Source organism: Leptosomus discolor, chromosome 19, assembly GCF_034619465.1.
Source record: "Leptosomus discolor isolate bLepDis1 chromosome 19, bLepDis1.hap2, whole genome shotgun sequence".
NCBI classification, from domain to species: domain Eukaryota; kingdom Metazoa; phylum Chordata; class Aves; order Leptosomiformes; family Leptosomidae; genus Leptosomus; species Leptosomus discolor.
In genome coordinates, this window is record NC_141409.1 from 5,517,862 (window position 1) to 5,540,930 (window position 23,069).

Here is a 23,069-nt window from a genome sequence, read left to right on the forward strand (position 1 = left end):
GTTGGCGACCAAACGCAACTGTTCAGCCGGAGCTGGGAAAAAAGTGAACCAAGACACACAAATTACAAGACACTTTGATGAAGCTACTAGTGAGGGTGTGTGAATCTCCTGAGTTCCCAGTCATCAGAGATGAGAGGCAGGAGAGGGATGAAATTAGGAAACTAATACATAAACACAATTGTTAGATATAAACACACAGAAAACATGCAATTCAGTATTGTTTGCAAGATTAAAAATAAATATGGAGAAACTGGTAAGGTCTAACATGCACAAAAAGGCTAATCTTGAGGGCATTTTAAATTTAATTATTTTACAAGTTATTACAGTTTTGAGGTATTTTATACCTCCAAATGGCAGGACCTACAATAAGTAGTTGTAATATTTGCAGCCAAAGTGGCTACTTGAAATGCAAACTAACGTGTTCAAGTCTGATTTAACTTTCACATTCAATAAGTGGGGCTTTCTCCCTTCTCTCTGCCCTTTTTTTCTAATTTTGTTGCGAGATTACCCACTAGTTTTCTTTTAAACCTTAAATTACTCCTATGCATTCTCTACATTAGTTCCACACTGAAGCTATTTGTTTGGGATTAGTTATACTTACCTAACTCGAGGGGTGCTGGGAGGATTACTGGGAGTTTGCAAAGGGCTCTGACGGTGGAAAGCACTATCTAAATGCTAAGTATTACGAAGTCAGATGAGCTATTTACTGACCCCGATTGGCAATATCCCCCCCTCCAAATTGGACGCAGAAATTGAAAGAGCAGAATCCTTTTTTTGGAGAGACAAATAGCGGCAGAAGGCCACGTCGAGGTCCACAAATAAAAGAAATCCTAAAACATCACTTAAGGTCAAAAAAGGGCTGGGTTTATTCCTGGTATGAATAAGCTCCAAGCAAGTGGCAGGACCCAGAGCATGGGCAGGGAGGCTGCAGGAGGCAAAACCACACCTTGCGGGATCTCCCTTCCAGCCTTTCACAGCGTTTCCCCATCAACCATTACACAAACAGCTCGTCTGGCAACAACTTGCAGCCTGGCTCTTAAACAGAGAGGTAGACGGAGCTCCTCTTCTTCACAAAGATGTGTTGTACTGATGCAATGTGGCCTTTTGCTGGGCAATGGAATTCGATCGTTTCATCCTGCAGTAGCAGCTCGAGGTCCCAAGAGAGATCGGGGTCTTGTTGGGAGAGATTTTATACACACACATACAAGCAGACAACTTCTGCTTCAGGGAGTTGAACTTGATGATCCTTATGGGTCTCTTACAACTTGAGATATTCTACGATTCTATGAAATATTGTCACCATCATAGTCCCACATCGGCTTCGTACAGACACAGAGGGCAACCCCCAACCCTGCCCCCCCATCAACCCATGTCTTCAACATATTCACCATGACCATATTGATAGAGGTGGGAGGGTTAATGGGAGCACGGTCCCTTCCCCAGTGCAGACACCACACCCTGTACCTGGAGCTGAATCCTTCCCAGACATGGCCAGGAGAGGGAACGTGCGCCTGACTCTGCCAGTGTCTCCACAGGGAGACACACACCCAGACTCTGTCAGTGACAGCCTCCACGGGGAGACACACACCAGGATAGCCCCACATCACAGGGCTGAAAACGAGAATAAAGACAGACCATTCGGTTTCTTCCTTCATCTTCCTACAGTGATTTTTCCCATCGTGCTGACACTTCATCACCAAGTCAGATTAAGGGGCCATGAATCGTGCTGCAGTTGGTGTGGCTGCGGCGATTTTGGTGTTGGTTTGCTTGCCAGTGCAAACAAAGAGCTTGAACTGCCTCATCAGGGAAGTGTTTAGATGCATTGAAGATTTTTTTCCAATAAGAGCCAACAAGGTCTTCAGACCTGGCTCAAGACTAGCCGCTCTCTGATGGACACTTTGGCCAGCCAGCAGAAAGCAGCACCATGTTTTGCAACCCAGCTACCTGCAGGGCTTGTGCTCAGTGCCAAAACTGGAATGGACAAACACTCTCCTACAAAGCCACAGCTAAAGGCTGTTGTCTGCTCTAGGGATAAGCCACTTCACAAAACCCAGACAAATGCAGCAGTTGCATTACCCAGCCTCCCAAGAAGAGATATTGCAAAGATGAGCCGAGGGAAAACTGTCTGCAGCCAAATGAGACTGCACAGGAAACCAAAAAGCAATGCCCCAAGTGTATTTTGCACTGTCACCCATGGAAGGCTAGCAGGCTCCTGGCTGGAGCTATTCATGCTCAGCAGTGCAGCAGGGGAACCTAGAGAAGATGCGAGGCTGCTGCTGTGCCTGTGGGACAAGGCTGGGGGGAGCTCACTGCGAGGGACACAAAGATGCAAATGGGGGAAAAGAATCTCAGAAGTGGAAATTTGTGCAGAAAGAAAACAGTTCAATGAGCTTGGTGGGAGGTGATGGGGACCCGCAGAAGAATGGATTAGAGGAAGGTCGTGTGGGCAACCAGAGGGGTGTGACAGTGCGTGAGGAGACAGGCAAAATGGGCAGAGGTCTCGCACCTCTCAAATGAGCCACTGGACCACAAGGAGGGCAGGGGGATGGTGTTTGGGCTTAGCCGGTGACTAATGAAGTACCACGTGTTCAAAAGCTCATCCTTTTTCCCCTGATTACTTCTCCAGGTATATCAGTTGGTCTAACAAGACCATTAAGTGTTTTTCCAAAGTGGAATTCAGCAGGTAAAAGAGAGCACAAGCACCAAGAGTGCATCCTCACAAACACAGTCTCCACCCCATGGCTGGACACTGCCACCCAGATGGGAAACCCTTGTCCACAACCGGTGGAAAGAGAGGAGACAGCATCCTCCAGCCCCCACGCTTCACCCACCAGGGATCAACTCATCTATATTGTTCTTTTCCCCAGCCAAAACTATTCCATGAATTTGACCTTAACTTTTGTAATAGTTTAGGGTGACAAACATGGCATTCTTGACGTAGCTAGTGTTTGTGAAAAAAACAGATGAAAAAAGAAATAAATAAGCAAACACCCAGCCACAGACTGTGCTCGGTTTAGCTGTGGTTGACATTTACAGCCTACAGTGGCTGTGGTGAGGATGACAAACTGGGGTGGCCAGAGGTGCTGCCGGGGCAGCCAGGCCGGGCACCGTGGGCAGAGCTGCAGGGCCAGCAAAGGGCTGGGCGGGCACCCACCCTGCGGGCACCCCTCCCAGCTCACAGCATCGCTGCAAACACTAACAGGCTCTTTTCCTGGAAGGGGCAACTTTGCTCTCCAGGTCATCACAGTGGTGGGATGGGCTTGCCTAGAGATTCTTCTGGAAAGGCACAATGTTGATTTGTGGGGGTAATGGCTCTGTTCAGCCTTTAATTCCCTCTGGCAGAGCTGAACTCCTGTTTGCCCAGTCTACCTGACTTTCTACTCGACCTTGGGCAGGTCCCTCCATCCCCCTCCATCTGCTCAGATCATGGGCAAGGAGCTGTCTCAACACATACCATGCCTGGTGTGACTGATGTCCCCAGCGGGGACCATCAGCCCCCAACAGACCCATGACACTGGGTGGAGGACTCTCGGGAAGTGCTCTCTTAATTATTCATGAATCAAGACAAGCTTCCTAATTGGGAACAGAAAAACTCTCACAAGAGATCAGCTGCTCAAGACAAGTTTTGCTGATTGCTCCTAAGAGCAGAGAGAAGGGATACGCTCCTCGCTTTCTCCGCAAGCTTTAAGAGCACATAGAACAGCATTTGCAAGATAATTTGGTGGTCACAGAGGATTGGGTTTTATTCCTGAATTGCAAACTGGCTATTAAACATCATTTAAAGAACAAAATAAAAATAAAACAGCAATTTCATCTTTTATTCTCCCCCTATCATCATCATTAACCTTCTATCTGTGTAATATCCCCTTGCCAAGGATCTTCGACTGAGTAATAAAATTTTAGTACTTAAGCCTTATCAGTGCTCTGGAAGGGAGTATTCTTCTCAGAGAGGGAGAGGGAAACCAAGGCACAAAGAACTGAAATGACCTGCTCAAAGTCACACTGAAAATTACTAGCCGAGCCAGGAATAGAATACCCAAGCCCTGAACCCCGGGAGGCAGCGTGCCCACAGGTACGCTGCTCTTACAGGCCAATTAGCTTTTATGGAAACGTTTAAGGAAACATTTCCTTTCACAGAACTCTGCCTGCTAATTTACTCCCAGGTTTTGTCATCTGTGAGCGAAAGTGTCTTCGTTTTAGGCTGTCGTGGAGCAACTCAGCCCCTTCCCTTGCTTGAGACAAACGCGCTTTCAACAAGTAAAGATACCTGACAACACAGAGCACCCCGCTCCACGCTGGTTAAAAAAAGAGCTGGAAGAGGTTTTTCTGTGGGTCCCTGCCTACTAATTAAGTCTGATTGCAGAGCCTTCCGACAAAGCAGAGGGCTTTGCACAGAGACACAGCCACGGGGACCTCCAGGCTCTGGGTGCAGAGGCACGCTTTGCTTTCCAGCACGCTGTTCTGTTTAGCTCTGCTCAGCTCGGTGGGGCAGGGATGATTTTTCACCAAAATCCTCAACATCCCAGGTCCTGCCTTCGCAGGAGCCAGGAGGGAAAGGCAAGCAGGGGCAGAAGAGAAGACGGGCAGAGGGGATGGGAGCAGGCAAGCACGGCGCAGGAGGAACGCAGACCCTTGTTTGCTTTCCATCTCTCTCCGCTGAGAAACGGTTAATAGGTTGCAAGGTTTCCACCCTTCCAGGACGGAGCCTTTTCCTCCCCTTTCGAGTGCCCCCTGCCTTCCTCCTCCAGCGACTGGGAAGCTGTGACTGCTCTCCACCGCTGACACCTCGGCTGCTCTGGAAACCCATGAACTGTTTGAGAAAGGTCAGCTGGCAGCCGCTGCATCCCTTCTCCTGCCTTCCCAGCCCGGAGGGCCTTGGGCAGTGCAGGAGCCCCCTCTGTAGGCAAAGACCCACATTTACCAGCAACCCCTGCTTCTTGACACGTTTTTTTGGCCACACGCTCTCTTCACCCACCCCAACCCAAGTCCCCACCATGGGGCTGGACTGCGAGGCTCTGTGCCAGCCGGGGATCGGGTCTCCGCTCCACTGCTCGTTAACAGCTGGCCATGTCACACACGACATGAACCGAGGCTGGGCATCCAGCAGGACAGCAGGTCTGCCATCAAAACAGTCGATGTCTTGCCAGCTTGCTGTTGCTGGATAAAACAAGCACACCTCTGTACAGCTCTGGGCTTCGGTACATCTCCTAGGTCCAGAACTGCCCTCTCTCCAACCTCTCCAAAGCAGTCACCTACTTTTCCCTGGTCTCTCGCCACACCCGAGCTCCCCGATGCTGCACAAGCACTTTGCCAGCCCGTGTAACAGAGGCTTTGGTGTACTCCTTCACAGTACAACAGAAGGTAACCATCCACCCCCAGGGCTCCTTCCCATCCTCTCTCGCGCATCTCCTCATCCCAGCACTGCACATCATCCAGGTGAGGCTCTCCTGCACTGCTACAGCTCCCTCAAACCACAGCCTTAAACCAAGCTGCGGTTCAAAATGACCCCATTTGTCCATTAGATATGCTGCGAAATCCTTCTCCCTGCCAGACACTTGCTGGGGCCAGCAGTGAATTAAGGGCAGATGAACACCAGACTGGAAGTAGTAGAGTCAAAATTCCTGCCTGGATGCAAACAAGCTCCATCCTTCCCAGAAGAGGACTCCTTCTGGGGGTGGGAGGTTAGCACTTGAGTCGAGGGCTTCTGGCAGCTGTTATCCCCCACTACTGCTACGAATCAGTTTGACCACAGCTTTTAAGAAAATGTGTGAATTTGCCCATGTTTACTGCTCTCTGTCCTCACCGGTTACAGTGCCTCCTCCTTGGAGATGCTCAGCCTGTGTTCACTACATCCTTTTTTATATGGCCAGCCCTTCCACACCCCTCCTGCTCAGTCATTCACCCAGCATATCTGCCAGCAGCCTCATAAAGATTTGCTAACCTACAGCAAGAACCACCCCCCTTTTTGGATGGTCTGTATTTGGGAGAAACATATAGTCTTACTCTTGGCCCATGGCTATCACTCATGCAGACATGTGCCCCACAAAAAATTGGGGGGGGCCCCACAAAATTAGAAAGGAAAATTATAAGATCTAAAGCAAATTTGTAGGCACCCTGAAATAACTTGATTCCTCTAGTGTCCCGGGAGCACTTCTGTCCAAGACGTAACATTACTCATTTTCATTTGGAGAAGTTTCAGCATGTAACAAAAATATCTCAGGCTCAGTAATGAGGCAAGAAAGCGTGCTTACGTAGCTGAGCAAGTAACATCACTCAACTTCCCTGTCCTTGTGGCGGAAGAAAAATGATTGGAGAATAAATTAATCCTAATAAATGTAGGATTCTGATCAGGCATACATAACAAGCAGCGCATCTGCAGGACGAGCAATTGATGAAGTCATTGCTTCAAAGGTGCCTTGATGCAATTAGTCACTTGTAAAACACGCAGCAGAGGAGAAAATCTTGCTCTTTTTGTTAAGGAGCATGAAAATGCTCCATGTGTTAGAGTGATTTATGGGTTACAGTGCAGCAAAATTAGAGCTTGCGGCAATTAGGATCACTCTCTCGGAGATGAAAGGCTGGGGGAGATGAGTGAAAGGATGGACAGGATGCAGAAGGGCCAGATAAAGGCAAAATGCCAATGTCACATTTCTGTGCTATTGGTGTTTAACAGGGATTATTTCCCCTTTGCACAAATCATTGTGGGGGGAAAGAGGGCTTCACATGTAAAACTGGTGCCACTGAAGATGAATCAAGACATTAATCACCAGCGTGAGTATCTGTAATTAAAGCTGCTGGGAGTCACAGGAGCAAGAGTCAAAGGCTCTAACAAGATTACGGACAGATCTGGATTGTTTTATGACTAATATTAGCAGATAAAGGGAATCTATCACGTACTTGAGGAGGTCAGCAGATGAACACAGGGGGCAGGGAGGAAGGCATTTCCCATCCCCAACGCCGCTGCCCAGCTTCAGTGCCCACTGCACTGTCTGCCCACCGCCACACATGCAGGGAGCAGGGCAGAGGTTCACCCCAGCACCTTGCTCGCGTGGTACCCCAGGGGGAGAGGACCCTCTCTGCAGGCACCACAGCACCCAGGGTGCTGGACCAGCCCACGGCTGAGAGCTGAAGGGAGCTGGCTGACCCGGCCGTGCCAAAGCGGGGTTGGTCCCGGTGCAGCTTGGTGTGTTCCCCACAAACGCGCCAGCTGTTGGCAGCTGGAGGACGCAGGCAGATGCCGAGCAACCCATGCTCACAGCACAGCGCTGGGGCAAGTGGGAAGCGCCCGTTTGGCTACCCACCTCCCACGCTATCCCAGCCCTGCCCAGATGAACCAGGTGCCTTTCCTGCGTCTCACCCCATCACAGGCCATCTCCCCAGCTCTGAGTCTCCCTTCTCCAGCCCTGTTCCCAACAAGCCCCAGCACGCCTCTCCGCAGCTGCCCGCTTTCGGGACAGGAGGGAACAGAGAGGCTGGGAGCTGGGGCCAGGCAGAGCAGGCACCAGAAGTCCTCCCAGCCCCTCCGGGAGGGGAACGCACAGCCTCTCTCTAGGTCTAGAGGCCCCAACACCCAATTTGAAGCAGCTATTGCTGCTTCTCTGAGCTCCTCCTTAAGGACTGGAAAAGGTCTGGGAGGTTTCAAAGAAAGCTCCTTAGTTTAAATAAGGAGACAATAGTCTCACGCCTTTGTCCCCAGAAAGCAGGATGCTGAGATGGGGCTGTGCTGCTGGACACCATCACACCATCCTGAGGGCGTCTGGCAGAGGGAGCTCCATCAGCTGCAGAGCTGCAGGAGGACCCCTGGTGAAGTCAGGACGCTGAGGGGGAATAGTCACTGCGGCCACTGCACGTTGTCCCCCCAGGGTCTGACACAGTCCATGTCCCCATCCATGAGAGCTGTGCACCAGGACAAAGCAGATTCGATGGCTTCTTTGGTGCCTGGGGGGTAGCTATCACTCCTGCTCGCCTTGATCCCTAGCAGGACAGGCACATTCACCTGGGTTTGACACTTTCCATCTACCAAGACAGCACCAAGGTTTTCTAGAGGAACTGGAAACAGATCTGAAAATAATCTGCAGCCAAGTGTGAACTTTTGAGGCTTGAAAGCAGCAAGCACAGTAAATATTAACTGCACGTGAATTCAGACCCTTTGTTCTTAACTGTCTCTTCTGGATTGAGAGTTCACATGTAATTTTTGGCCGTCACTGCTGAATGCCTCAATTTCCCAGGCTGCACAATGAAGTTGGTGAGATTTATCGATTTCCACAGATGACAGCACAGGATAAAGGAAAGCCAAGTATTATCTGTTGCCGCGTACAAACTCTCCTCTCGCAGCACAGCCATGCTGCTAGCACCTGCACTCCTGCCCTCAGTGTCCACGTGAGTGTGCACACATGTGAGTGTGCCACAAAAGGGGAGATGGAGAGTGGGGTCCCTCAGCCATACCTCAACACTCCTGACTCCACCGCCACCTCGGGCAGGTGTTCAGGACCAGCACCAGGGAAACAAAGAACGAGCCTCATTAAAGCCAGCAAATTGACCTAGCTGCATAGGACCATGGATCTCTCTGGACTTGAAATTCAGGTCTTCTCAGTGGAAGTAATGCTTATATTGGTGAGACCAGTCCCATGGACAGCCCATCCAAGAATGACAGAATGACTGTAGGAGCCTGGCTGCTATGTAAGAAGAGCCACTGCCATGCTCCAAGCTCCAGGGAGGTATTTCCTATCACAGCGCCACCCTGTTTCATCAGGGTGAGTCATCAGACCACGATGAAAAACCCCAGGACTTTGCTTCTGCAGTCATGATCAGAAACTTCCTTTATTAAATTAATGACCAACCCCTATCTGTCATCTCACTGTTAATAACAAAAAGAAACAAGGGCTGGAAGGAGCACTGCAGACTGGTGCCTGAGCCAGGCTTGTATCAGCAGAACTCATGTCCAGCAACGCTGCACAGCTTCTCCTGGACACAGCACGCAGGAACAGGAGGTGGTATTAACCCATACACCCAACAGATCTGCGGCATAAACATGGTGGGTTTCCCTTCTCCAATACCCCTTGGGCTGCTGCTTCAGCACAGCATCCCCAATCAGGACGGATACACTCATTTGGCCCATGAGGGACAAGTTCACCTCACTGGTCATCTGATTGGATCAACACAACATCCTTCCTCGAATATATCTCCCACATGGGACAGATGAAAGCATGCACTCCAATCCTCACTGCTCTAAATGATCCCTCTGGGATGTATCAACCCCTTCCCCATGACTGGCATGACACGTGCTAGCAAGGAGGAGGATCTTACTTGGTCCAAACAACATCAGTTCAGAATATGAAGATTTTTCTATCCCAGGTTTCCTGGAGACATCACATCCATTTGAAAGAAGATGTTCTCTCCTCTGCGAAAAAGCCCCAGTGGCAGGTCAGCACCACCCACCCCTCCCTCTGGCAAAGGAGAGGTCATGGTCCTGTTCTCGGGAAGAGCAGGATTACAAGCGTGGAAAGCGCTCAGAGGCAGTCCCTCCCAGCAAAGACCAAGTCAACCCGGTGCTGAGATAAGACCGCTCCTTGACCCCACCACACAGGCCCGATCAGGGGGAACCCAGCAGGGGAATGCTGCAGAATATCCACCCTATCCCCCATAACCCAAACTAGCCACAGCAGTATTTCCTATTATGTCTCCATAACCTAATCTGACCCCCTCTAGGGTCTCCAGATTAATATCTGAGAAAGCTCACAAGTCCAATCACCCAATTACAGGGAGGAAAGGTTTATCCTATCTAAACAGCATGAAATGTAACCTAGACCCAGCTGCCCCCTCGCTCCTAAGAGCCAGATCTCAATCCCTAGCAAGCTGAACAAACTGGGAAGGGGTCACAGGGGAGATGGGGAAGGTCTCTCCCTGCTCTTGTATCATATGAAACCTGCAGGAGGAGCAGATATTTTAATTGGCAAATCCCCCGACTCAAGATTCAATCCTTCTCTGTTTTTACTTAACCTCCCTGACACCAAAGCAACATGGGGAATACACGACATGCCCCACCTTGAGCCACTGCCCAACAAGAGGAGCCCCCATCATCTTGGTGATCAGGGAGGCAGGGGATGACGGTCCTCAGGACACACAGCGTACAAAGCCTAGCTTGGGAGATGCAGAGATGAAGGGCTGGCACCACCATGTGCCATCTAACACAGACACACTTGAGGAATGGTGTGGGTTAGAGCAGCCTTGGTGCCAGCAGGGCAGAGCAGGCAATGGACAGGATCACAGCCTGGAACGACTGCAAGGTCCCCAGAGTACCTCCTGCACTGGGGTTGAGATGTTTCAAACAGAACAGAATAAGCTGTCACAAGGCAGCCTTCATGCCTCCTCGGATCCCTTTCCTATCCTTATTTCTTTCCATAGAAGCTTGGAGGGATGCTGTCTAATTTTTTGGGTTGTATTTCAGCCACCTGACAAAGCTGAATTCATGGGAAACCTCAACAGCAGCCAGAGGACTGGAAAGTAGATTCCCCATGCTGTTCAGGATCTCATCTCAGGCTTTGGCCCAAATGAGAGGAACATGCAAAATCTCCAGGAAGATCCTAAGCTGGCAGGGAATCCTAGCCTGGGAGTCATTCAGAGCCCATTCAAAGGGAAGACCCATGTACTTCACTCAGCAAGCATCCCCAAATTTCCTCCCAGATCAGGGTTCTGTTGCACCCATGGATGCCCCACAGCATAAATTTTCCAAATACCTCAGGGCTGCATTGCCAGGCACTAGCTTTGCAAACACAGACTGAGCTTCCCCAAATTCCAGCCACAATTTATTGATTAGGAAAGCCTGTCTACTCAATAAAGGCTTCTATGAAAAAGTTCCACTGAACTACACTCACATGCCATGATCCGCCTGGCTGTGTCAGCAGCCTTCACTTTTGATGCTGTCTGACAAGATGGATTTGTGGCCTTGACTTTTCCAGATCAGGAGAAACTTAATCCTAGAGGATAAAATTACAGACCAGTAAAAAAACTCCATGACTGGCCTCATTAACTGCCATGTGAGAAGTTCAGAGCCTTCTTAGCTAGAAGGGAGCATCTACAGCTGTCCTTGCTTTGACAGAGAGGTAGCTCTGAACACACAGCACAGAGCCCTTGGCAAACACTGCGCTCTTAAAGTGCATGACATACTCATGGCACTATCCAGGCTGCTCCATCCTCAGCAGGGAACGGGCAGACAGACCCAGCTCTCCACCTACAAAGTGATTTGGGGGAAAGCAAAGATAATACCCAGTTCTGTCCCAAAGGTGTCTGGGCAGATAAAAATAAAAAACCTGGAACAACCATATGGAAATGTGAATTAATGAAATATTTCACCAACCGACTCAATCTTAATTGAGAGCTGAGAATCCTCCACTTCTGTTCTGCTTTCCAGGACACAAAAATGACAGTGGTAGATGGAAATAACTACAGCTGTCCCAGTGGGACAGAAATCAGCGCTTCACAGCAAGTATAATGGCCAAAATTAAGCACTTGCTTGGTGCTATTACACAACACGTCCCAGGAAGCAGCTTCCAAAAACTTGACCTTTTCTTCAAAGGCTTCTCTTTGAATCATCTTTCCTTTTGCTAACAAGTGAAGTGGATTCAGCACTCAAGAAGGTGAGTGCTGAATTTCTGGGTGTTGAAAACATCTTTACCCATGTGCTAGTCACAGGAGAGGCAGCAGCAACGACAGCTTCCACGCAGCAGCCCTGCCCTGGCCAGTCTCCCCACGCACAGGCGCTCGCAGGCGAAGCTCTGCTGCATTTCCATCCTCAGCACCTGAGTGAGCTAGTCCTCACCGACTGGTTGTGATCAGCCAAACACCAGCCCACTGAGAAACCAGCTGAGATCCACCAGGAAGATCTCCAAGGAACGAGCAGGTGGAGACAACCAAGCAGTGAGTATAACACTGGCAACGGTGGGTCACCAGCCCCTGACCACCATCAGGTCCTCCTCTACTTCGGTGATGTTCAAGGACCTCTTTTCAACACGTGTCAAACACACAGATGCCCCCTGAAAGAGCTGTCTATTGCTCCCAGGCTGAGCACTAACCTTCCTGACCACCAGCATCGCTGTGCTGAGAGCAGCAGTCTGGTATCGTAGATAGGGAGAGCAGAAAAACTGCTCTCCTGAAACCAAAGGAGACTGTGGTCTCTTTTCCAAGTCTCAGTTTGTGATCCACCAGCAGCAGAGCCTGGGTCAACATACAAATCAAAAGTGATCTACAAAAATGTACAAAAACCTACAGAGAGTGCTTTGGCTCCACAGAGCTTTACAGAGGTAGTCAGTACCATCACCACCCTCAAGATCATTAGCGTCTTTAACAACAACTCGTTTAAATGCTCATGGTTTAACATCCTCCACACTTCATTCACATGAATTTAAACTCTGGATGTTGACGTATTTACCCAACTCCTGGCTGGACCTCAAGCTCCTACAGTTTCTAAGGGCAGTGTCAGCTCCTACTACTCACTCTTTGGAAGTCAGGACTCTAAAGATGATTTTAAGGCATGTAATAGGAGTGCAACCTGCTTGTACAGAGATTGCACTGACTCCTTATTGACAGGCACGGTGTTTGTTCTGGCCGTATAGTTGTTTCTCTGCTTCTTCCAGCCTATCACAGGTTTCCACATGACAGTAGCAGCACAGCTTGCACACAAGAGGGTGTACTGGAAGTGATGGTTGCCATAGCTATATCTACACAGCCCCGGCCATCCAGACACGTCAGAATGATGCTCTACAGAACAGAGTTAAGTTATAAATAAGACACTCTCAAACCTCAATTCAGAGCACAACTTGCAAGTGTACAAAACATTAAGCCTTCTGGTTTGACCTCTTTCACTTTCTTTTATAGACCTCGTGTGTATTCAAAGACTCCTCTGCAGAACAGCATTGCTCCAGAGAAGCCTGCAATGTCGGCGCGAAGATGCACACAGGTTTCATATAACCATACCCTCAATTTCTCTCCATTGTTCTACCCAGTCTATTCTCCAGACACCCTCCCCAGCTTACCTGCTAGCTCTTCTCCACGCCACAGTCCTGTATGTAGACGGCCCTACCATACCAGAGGGCTCTGACCAAGCTGCTAGAATCTGCGTTCTTCTGCTCTGAGGTCTATGCGCTCTCCAACAAGCTCATTCAGCAAGCTGTGTTTCTGTTCTCCTTTCTTTGAGGATTACAAGCTGTTCTGGAGGAGGGCTACTTCTTACAAATAGGATTGCTGCCCAGCCAAAGAGACTCAGGAGCAGCCAGGATCCCTGGATGTCGTGAGAAATAATAAAGCTTGGGAGTCTCTGCTTAGACCTCACCTGTCCTGGGACATGGCATCTCATGACCAACAGAAGCACTGCTGTAGAAAAGCAAACAAGTGGTGTACTTATTTGTTATCTACTTCATTCAGCTAATACCCCACAAGACCCCCAACTACACTGACCCAGCTGCTGACTCTCACTGACTGTAGAAGTGGTACCACAGAAAAAGGGAGGAACTCACAGCACAAAAGCCTACAGAGAACAGGACAGAAGCTGACAGGCTGGGAGAAAGGTAGAGCCTCACAATGCTTTCGTGATCTGGCAGTAACGCAGAGCAAGCAGCGCAGTGTGGCAGCGTCACATTCACACTCGCTGTCACTCCCAACCACAGTGACAGCAAGTGACGCTTCGTTTCTCTGTGTCTTGCCAGTTCTGCCCACTTTGACAGTGAAGCACAGGCAGGAGGAGATGGCTTCACACTCAAGGAGCATAGCTATGCACGTGCTTTGCATGGGCACAGGGCTGACCACCTTGGTGGAGGGGAATGACAGGGAGGTGCAGCGTAGCTCAGTGGTCAGCTGAGTGAGCGCAGGACAGGGCACAAAGCAGGAGGAATCCAGGACCCGCACCCCTCTCTGCCCCGGGAGGTGAACACCGTGCAATGCTGAGGGTCTTGTGCTGAGGTTAATTCACTGCCCAGCTCTTGCGACCTCGGGGAAGGTGTTTTATCTCTGTGTCTCGGTTTTTAACCCCTCCATCTGCACAGCAAGCAAGAAGCCATTCCTGACTCAGAGCACGCAAGGTCTGACTTATGACCAGCAAAGTGTTTCAAGATGCTCTTATGGCTCACATGCTCAAACCACCACCTCCCCAGGCCTCCTCACTGTCCCCTGTGAAGGCGCGTGGTGGCCACCCCCCAAGCCCCGCACAGATGTGCGTTCAGAGACCCAGCAGCAAACAGAGACGTGGGCAGGAGGGGAAGAAAACTGTACCAGGGAGAGGAACATTGAGAAAGGGACCAAGGAGCTCCCAGAGATACACAGCACCACAGCAGACACAGCCGTCACGCCAGGAGCCCCCTGCAGCCCCCTGCCAAGCCCATGGACCCCAACCCATCACACAGCAAAAGCCCAGCCCCTCATCCTCCCCCAGCTGTCTCCAGGCCTGCTGTGCACATGCTACAGACACATTCAAAACACTTTTTTATTTTTAAACCTTGCATTTTGCACGCTCACGGCGACCACCCCAATCTGCACCGACCCCCAGGTGGGTCTGACCTCCCAGGTGGGCCCCAGAGATGGTCTGCCTGTTCCCACCCAAGGATTTCACCCTTCGTCTTTCAGATGAGGCCTCCCACCTCAGCTCCAGAGCTCCCAACCCTAAAGCCAGGGCAAGGACCCTTCTGTCCTATCCATCACAGGCTGGAGGATGCAGGACTGTCTCAGGCGGTGAGGCTCAGCTCACCCAGGGGACCTTCTGAGCCAGGGCCACTGCAACGAGCAACAGCAGAGACATGGCCTGGCTACGGCAACCAGAACCGAGACATAAAAAGCACTTTGCGCCACGGTCATGTTATTCCCTCGTCCCTCCCCCTCATCCCCTTTGGAGCTTCTTAACTTCAGAAACCTTCCTCCAGAGGAGTGTTGGAGTGACAGAAAACATTTTCCAAGCCTAATATCAGTTCCAGATGTTCACAGCCATTTCAGTTTGTACCTCACCCTGTAAAACACATTTCTCCTCTCCCTCTCTCAAGTGCAGCGCCTGCTTCGTCCATGACATAATGCGCTGGCGGGCTTGGCTGTGCACACACACACACGCTCGCGCCCTCTTCGAGAGCCCCACGTTCAGACAAAGAGCATCACTCAACTACAAAGCCGTCGCACACATGGAGTTATGAGTAATTTCCACAAGTTTTAATAAACAGTTTGGGATGTAATTGCTCTCCGTCTTCTCCGCTGGCTCCCGAGCGGAGAGCCGCTCACTCCCCGCGCGCTGGTGTTGAAAGCGTGGTTTGTTTCACACACAAGTTCACCTCCTATTAGCCTCAGATGGTCCAAAGGCTGTGTTTTTCTAAGCACTAGTAATAAGCCTCTTTAAAAAGCACGTACTGCCGGGGGCAGCCAACCCATGCGAGCTCCCGGCTCCTTCCACCCCATCCTGCAGCATCGCTGCCCCGCGCAGAGCCCGGCAGGGAGCAGAGGAGACGCATGTTAGACCAGCCTCAAAACTCTCTCCTGACTCTGCTCCAAGAAGAAGAGGAGCAAACGTTTTTTGGCTCAAGGGAAAGGCTACATCTTCCAGTTGCAAAGCAAGGGGGAGGCCAAGGAGTTTTGCAAGGGTGAGAGGCTGGAGGCTTTTGGGGGACAGGAGGAAGGCAGAAGGCAGGCTAGGCAGGGGCCAGGTACTATCTAGCTTGCCACGGGGCTGAAGAGCAGGTTGGCACAGCTCTAGCCCCAGCCAATGCCAGGAAGCCCAATAAGAAATGGCTACCACCGCAATAAAACAACCCTCTCCTCCACACAAGCACAAGTAACCCACACATTTAAACTTAAGAGGTCCCAGGGATGAATGGTAGCAGCCTCAAGAGCCCCCAAACCTTGCAGGATCCTCCCAGCCCAGTGCTGCCACCATCTGCAAATGGAGCACTTCCCAGCAACGAGAACAACCTGCTCCTACCTGCCAGCAGCCAGGAGACCAAAGGGAAGAAAGATCTGGCAATATCCAGCAAAACCTATTTAAATCTCATATCCCACACCCCCCTCCCAAAGCTTCCCTCTTCTGGGGTTGACTTAGTGTTTTTTGTGGCTGCTTCTCAGATGTGATGGAGATGTGGTGCAGCAGGACAGGTGGGTGATGGTGGTGAGGGGACACCTATGGTAGGATTTTTGGCTGGGTGAAGTATGGTACCAAGCAAAGCCTTTGAGAGCTGTAGCAGTCAGCATCTCTGCAAACCTATGCAAGGTATTTGCAAGAATCAAGTCATCTGGCATTAGGGGCCTGTAGGGTAAGAAAGGAATGAAGGCAGGAATGTTGTTTGGTTATAAACAACATAGAAGAAAGGGAGAGATTTAGGATTGGCTTTTCTCTTTAATTGTTAATGGGGTCATTCTGTCCCAAACAGTCCCCCAGAGCAGGGAAAGGGAGGGCAGTTCCCTACAATGAATACAATCGCCTGTCAAACACATGGCAGTCATAAAAGGAAAATAATAATAATAATCTGTATTTCCTACTCTGGCTGCCAGGCAAAGATTCAGCCACTTCAAAGGAGAAACCTCACGTTTCCCTGGTCTGGCCTCACCTGACCGAGGTGTGAGCAATCTGGAATCCCCATCCAAAACAAAGCCCCTCCTTTGGTGGCTTGTTTTCTTTGTTACTGGAGGGTGCCCCTCCAAGATAAAGGACCAGCCTTCTTCCATGTCCACAAACATAACCCCAGGGGCCACGGCCACATTGGGCAACTCTGGAAGTGGATGCTGGCAAGGTGTAGGAGAAAGCTCCTGTGGGACAGGACTGGTGTATGAGCTGGGAACCAGAGCTCCTTCTCACAGGAGTCTCCACAAACAGCCAGGGCCCCCCAGGATGTGGGGCTCTGGCTCCCTCCAACAGCAAAAGTCCAGCTCTTGTAGCACAAAAATTTTGGATATGATGGTAAGAGAGGCTGCAGAAGCAGGATAGATGGGCCTGAGAAACAGAGAGGGTGAAAACGTCCCTGTGGCTGTGAGCTGGAGCAGTTTTCTCTGTAGCAGCTCAGGGCAGCAGAGGGTCTTACAAAATTAGTGAGGAGAAGAAAAAAAGCCACCATCACAAGCTGAGAAAGCTTCCAACCAAAACTGCCTGTGTGCAACTCCCAACCTTGCTCTGAATGGTCTTCCTGAGATTGCCTTCCCAACAGGGAAACACAGACAAATATCTTGCCAGGATGTTCACAAAGCCTCTGCAAGACTGTATGAGTGCAGTGAGGTTCCCCCCATCCAATGCCAGCCCTGTCCCCACCTTCAGTCTGGTTCCCTGACCTTCCAGGCAGCCTGGACATGCACACTTTGTATAAGTTGACCAGGCTCCACCTTAAAGCAAATGAGGTTTTTAATCACCCAAAGCAGCAGCTGTTGCAGGGCTTTGCTCCAACCACAGGTGAAAATCTTCTTCCTATGTTCCCTTACCTAGGAGGGGGCTGGAATTCGGAACTGCCAGCACCTGGGGGAAGGAGCCTTCAGACAAAGGTAAATCTCTGCTTTGGTCAACAACACTGGCTGCCCCTGACACGTCACATGAGCTTCTTTGACAAACTACATCCAAAATCCTCTAATGAAAAGCAGTAGGAAGTTTTACCTGGCTTTCCATGCAGCAGTAGCATCACTCAAGGTCTCAAGTGCTATTTTCTGAAATACATCATTGATTCACCCAAATCAAACCCCATCCTTCACACCGCTCCACCTTCCCCAGCAGTTCCTGGAGCATGGCTTGAATTGCTGACAAAGCCTTTGCAAGGCACAGAGCGCTCAGTCCAAGCCTGAGCTGGGAACCAAACTCCAACCCAGGGAAGTTTCAGGTTCCCCTGGAGAAGTTTTGTGCTGCTTAAATGATCTCCCTAAATATTGCAGGCTTTGAGTTACTTCGATAGGTGTGCAAGGCAACTTAAATTGTCCTTTCAAAGGCTGGCATACAATGCAGTACTCATTGGAACAGACCAGTAAAGCCCTTGAGCTGTTGAGGGCTGACCTTCCTCCCACACTCAGCACCCTGCAGCATTTCAGACTGATCAGATCAAACAGTCACTTCAGTCAGAAACTCCAACTCACAGCTCTCCTACCCAAAAATTTCCTTCTGCCACGCTGTGTTTTTGTATTTCCCCTTCCCCTCAAATACCAATGTCTGCAGAAGCCTTCAGAAACCTCTCCTGAATGGAGTGGTTTTGATACCTCATGTAACACCTTGGCACTCTGCACCGCTCTCCACAAAAGCAGCAGGTCCCAGGATGCACCCTCTGCACCCAGAGGAGCTTGCCCTCGGTAGCTGCACCCACCTGTGTAGAGGTCTGTGTCCGTGTACTCATCCACCTTCTTGTGCTGCAGGACGTAGTCAGACACCTTCGTCCCAATGGCGGGCTGCACATCCAGCCACTCCAGAGAGACCACGGTGCTGGAGGGCTCCACGTTGGGGGAGAGCCGCAGGCTGGAGAGAAGACAGAAAAGAAACCAAAACATCAGCTTTCTTTCTGGGGAGGAATCCACCTCTGCCAACAGCACAACCCCAGGCAGGGCTCACACTCATACACAGGGATGTGCACACACACCCACAAGGACAGGGGGCACAAGGGGAGAGCAGGTAGGTGAGCATGGAAGAACTTCCAGTTGAAGGCCAGTTGGATCCAGCCTACTGCAACATGTATGCTTACCTCCCCCTGCTCCTGGAAAAGCCTAGGTCATGCAGTCACAACCATGCAAGCCCAAAAACCCCATCTAAAGGAGCCTTCATCTCCTGGGAGAACTGCTGAACTTCAGCAGCCCCACAGCGAACCAAGGACCAGCTGCCCAGGAGCAAAAGAGAAGGGGAAGAGCCAGCTTAACCTTCACGCACCCCAGCAGGGTTGAGTCTACAGGAGGGGAGGGTCCAGTCTGCACCGCCAGCAAGCAAAGGCGAGGGAGGGCGGGAGGGAGAGAAGGGGCAGGTGTGGCTGTGAATTTACCCAGCTGCAAATGAGCAAACCTCTGCTGGGTGTGAGCAAAAGCCAAAGCAGGGCAGCTGCGCAGGAGCTCCTGCCCGGATCAGGGACCACGTGGGTAGGGGTGAAGAGAGAGCAGCTTTGTGCTCCTGCCTGCACTAGTGTAAAGGCATCCGCTCCCTTTGCACCAGGGTGAATGACAACACAAAGTACAGGGCTATGGAGAGTCCAGCTCCAAACATACGAGCGTGTTTGTTGAACTCAGGGTGGGAAACGAATCCCCTCCAAGGATATTGGCTCACTAAGAAGGTGTTCTGCTCCTTGTGGCTCGCTGGAGCCAGTCTTCCTGCTTTCTCAGCTCATTCCCCATCAGTTTGCTCCTGATTTGCTCTTGCTCTGACAAGCCACAATGAATTGCACGGTAATTCCATTTCTTTCAACATTTGAAATCCCATTCTACAAGCCCTGCTAATCAGGTGATGAAAATCTATAAGGAAACTTTCCAGGGCCACAGCCGGAGCCAGGATATCCTAAAGGCATCAGTCACACAGTAAGGAGTGCTGGACTCTGGCCCCGGGACTCAAAGGTGAGAGGAAGGAGGTGCCCGTGGGCTGAGCCTGCGGGAAAGGGGCTGGTGCTGGGGGGCTGTGACCCGCGGGAGGGCCTCGTATCGATACGTACACAGGCGGAGGGAGAGGGCTGCAGTTCGGGAGTCCGTTCTCATCGAAGGCGTTGAGGTCACACCTGCACCAGTCTTCAATAACATCGCCTTTCCCCGAGCACCAGTATGAGCTCATCAGGGCTCCCTTGAAAGCCTGACGTGAGAACAAAAAGCGTGAACACGTGTGCTAAAGACTCGGTGAAATCCGGCCAGCGGCTTGGCCGCACGGTGCTGAGCGTCAGAGGTGCATGTGTGCAGAGCCCCGGGATCAGGAAATACTGGGGGGGGGGGCCCCGAGGTCCTCCCCAGCTCTGCCACGGACTCTCTGCGTGGCCCTGGGCAAGTCCCTTCACCTCCCTGCACTTTAGCTCCCGTGTAGCGAGTGATGCTGGTTCATCCCCGGGTGCTGCTTTTGGTGTGGGGATGGGGAGCACCTGCACGACCCTACTGAGGGGATCTCCAGGGACGGAGGGCCGAGCTGCCTGAAGAAATACAAACATAAGCCTGTTTGTGACACTGGACACCATACGTAGGGTACCTTTACGCTGCTGCTGTGCACGATGAAACTCTTCCCCACGCCCATCCCGTAGCTGTTTCTGTCCCACTAAGAATAAAGTAATTCCTACATCCCCAACAACACAGACCACTTCCATCCTTCCCGTAGGTTTGTTATTCACACGAGCTGCCCTCCTGCAAGCAAACTGCTGCTTTACTCTTGCATAAGGAACACTCACAAGCAAAATAGCAGTATCTGGAAGAAAAAACCAAAATCCTGTAAAATATTTGCAGGGTGTTCCCCAGCCGGGCAGTCTCCCCTCCGCAGGCTGTTCCAGCCTGACCAGGAGCCCTCCCAACCACTCCTAATGATGCTAATGGATCCCCAGAATAAAAGCTGTTCATCTGCTGGGGTCTGAGGCTGAAACACTTTGAATTCCCAAAGCCCTCCAGGTCTAACCCCATGGTGTCTTCCCTGTGCTCATCCTGCAGCTCGGGGTGCTTGGTGTCAGTCCCCACGCTGCAGGACAGGGCATCCCCCGCTCCATACCCTGCTGTAGTTCAGACTGCATGGATTTACAGCGGTTTCTCCTGCTACCCTTTGCCTGTCGTGCCTCATTAAACCTCCAGCTTGGAAACCAGCATCTCTCGCTGCAAACATACACACACGGCCAACGTTCAACCCAACCCTCTGAAGCCACAACACCCTCCTACAATAATCATAACACCAAAACTTCCTTCACTAAAACAAACCTCTTTGTAATGCTTTTGACCTTTTAAAAGGCACATTTCGGGGCTGAAACGCCTTCACGGGTCCTCATCCACGTACAGCAGCCTCGCTGCCAGCCTCAGCGCAGCCCAGCTCGCAGCAGCACTATTCCGCCCATTCAAAGCCGCCTGCGGATGCCTGGCCCTGGCGATACCAGGTTACGCCTTAAAGATAAAAATGTGCCCTTTGAGGAGGACAGGGACGGCTCCAGTGGCTGCGGCATTTAGCAGAAAACTCTAGGAAAAGCGCCATCCCGGGGAGGTTTCTGAAAAGAGGAGGTATAAATAGAGCCTGACGTCAGGGCTCCCATTGTCCGGGGTTTTGTCGCTCTCCCCAAACACCCCGAGCACCTTTAACGAGGCGCCTTGAGGTTCTCCTGTCTAAAACACTTTCTGTTTCCAGGCATTTAAAAAACGGGATGGTTCCAGAAGGGGGGGGGGGGGGGGAAAGGAAGGAAAAAATGTGAAAGAGAGAAAATGTGACGTTATTTTACTTTGTTCTTCAGAATGTAATTGAAGCACTGGGCTGGAAAGGGCATCGCGAAGTAATTGGAGAGCAGGGAAGACAGGAGTTTATCTGACACATGGATAAATGGGTGCAGATACACCTCTGCAGAGAGCAGCAGGTCCGTGGGGGATAGAAACAGAAAATGATGCACATAGATGGATGGGGAAGTGTGTGCTCTCCCTAGGAAGCAGGATAAATACGTATGTTGCGGGTACACGTGTGCACAGACATGCACCATGGGCGAAGACATACGTTGGGTGATCCCCAGAAGAGCTGCACCGTCACCCTGACAGCACCGCTCTGCTGCCACCCCAGCCCCAGCCCCGACCCCTGCTGCTCTGCGTGCTCCCTCCCCGGCCCCTGACCCAGCTCCTCCCTGCACATCCCCAACCCAGAGAAGAAATCCCACCCGCCCCATCCATGCCCTTTAGCCAAATCCAACAGTCCTGTTCTTCCTTCTGTTTTCTTTTTTCCGCTGGTAAGCGCAAGGTTGGATGAGCAATCCCCTCTGCTCTGCCTGCCCAGCCTCGCACACATTTTAATTAGATCCTGCAGGTACCCAGCCGTCATCTGCCTTGTGTCACCCTTCACACAAACGAGGTTAGCTAATCGATGCGTCCTTCAATTGCACTCATTAAGGCGAGTGCACCTACGCGCACTAACCAGGTTACTCGGAGCACGGCTGGCCGCCGGTGCTGGCTGCTGCCTCCCTCCGATTGCCAGCAGCCAGCTGACGTCAGGGCCAGGCTGGGGTGGCCAGGCAGCTAGGACTCACTTTCCCTCACTTTCCAGTGGGATTTCAAGCCAGCGGTTTCCAGGATTTTCCCATCGGCGGTGTGGAGTGCATGTTGAAGGATGGGGAAGTGGCAAGAGCAAACTGATGGGGGGAAATGGGTAAGATTGTGCAGAAAGAAGGGATGAAGCTCCCCACGTGAAGATGTTTACCATCACTTTAGGAGGCTCTACACCCTCCACGGGGACACCGGCCTGCTCTGTGGGGACATGCAGTTGCTCTGCAGAAACTTGAGGACAAATGGAGGGTCTCTGTGAGCTTTGAGGACTCTGTGGTCCTCCCAGCCCTGAAGCCAGGTACAGCTTTTGCTGTAGCTCCCACACAGCCCACCCTTCCTTCCCTCACCTCTCCCAGCCTGCTCCAGGCTCTGCCTGCCGCCCTCCCCCGCAAAGGCAGTAGCTTTCACCAGCCCAGCCCCAAAGGCACGCTGCCGGCACATGGCAACCAGGTGGAAACCTCTCCTTCCCTTTCTCCTTCTGACAGCATAGCCTGGGAGGTACGGGTCTGCTCACACAAAGCCAGGGGAACAGCAGCTGCCACCCACACCAGGAGCCCAACGGCACAGGAAAACCAAAAGCAATGGACAAAGGATGTAGAAAAGGAGCCGAGACCCATCCCACGGGCAGCTGCAGTCTTCAGGAGAGCTGCAGGTGGGAATGCACAGGGACCTCCCCGGTCTGTGGTGGCTAAGGATCACCTTCCCCTCCTGTCTTGGAGCAGGCACCTCCACATCTCCCGTCCTTCCCTGCTGCCATGCTTGGAAATGTGCAACTCTCCTCCCTGCCGGGAGACAGCACATACAACAAGATCATCTCCAACACGACCACCTCCACCTCGGATGCTTCGCCATGGTGGTCACACCAAGCTACCAAGCTGGGAAAACCCAACAGGCTCTGCAAGCGTGAAGGGCTT

The 23,069-nt window shown here is 51.4% G+C and overlaps 1 protein-coding gene across 1 annotated transcript in view; it reads right to left on the reverse strand.

Moving 5' to 3' along the window:
- ASTN2 (astrotactin 2) overlaps nt 1-23,069 on the reverse strand; it is a 354,284-nt gene that overhangs the window by 70,058 nt on the left and 261,157 nt on the right. Inside the window, exons 18-19 of the mRNA XM_086475491.1 lie at nt 19,614-19,747; nt 18,294-18,442 (exon numbers count right to left, since the gene is read on the reverse strand). Of these exons, the coding sequence (XP_086331617.1) occupies nt 18,294-18,442; nt 19,614-19,747 (283 nt within the window). The remainder of the gene's footprint in view (nt 1-18,293; nt 18,443-19,613; nt 19,748-23,069) is intronic.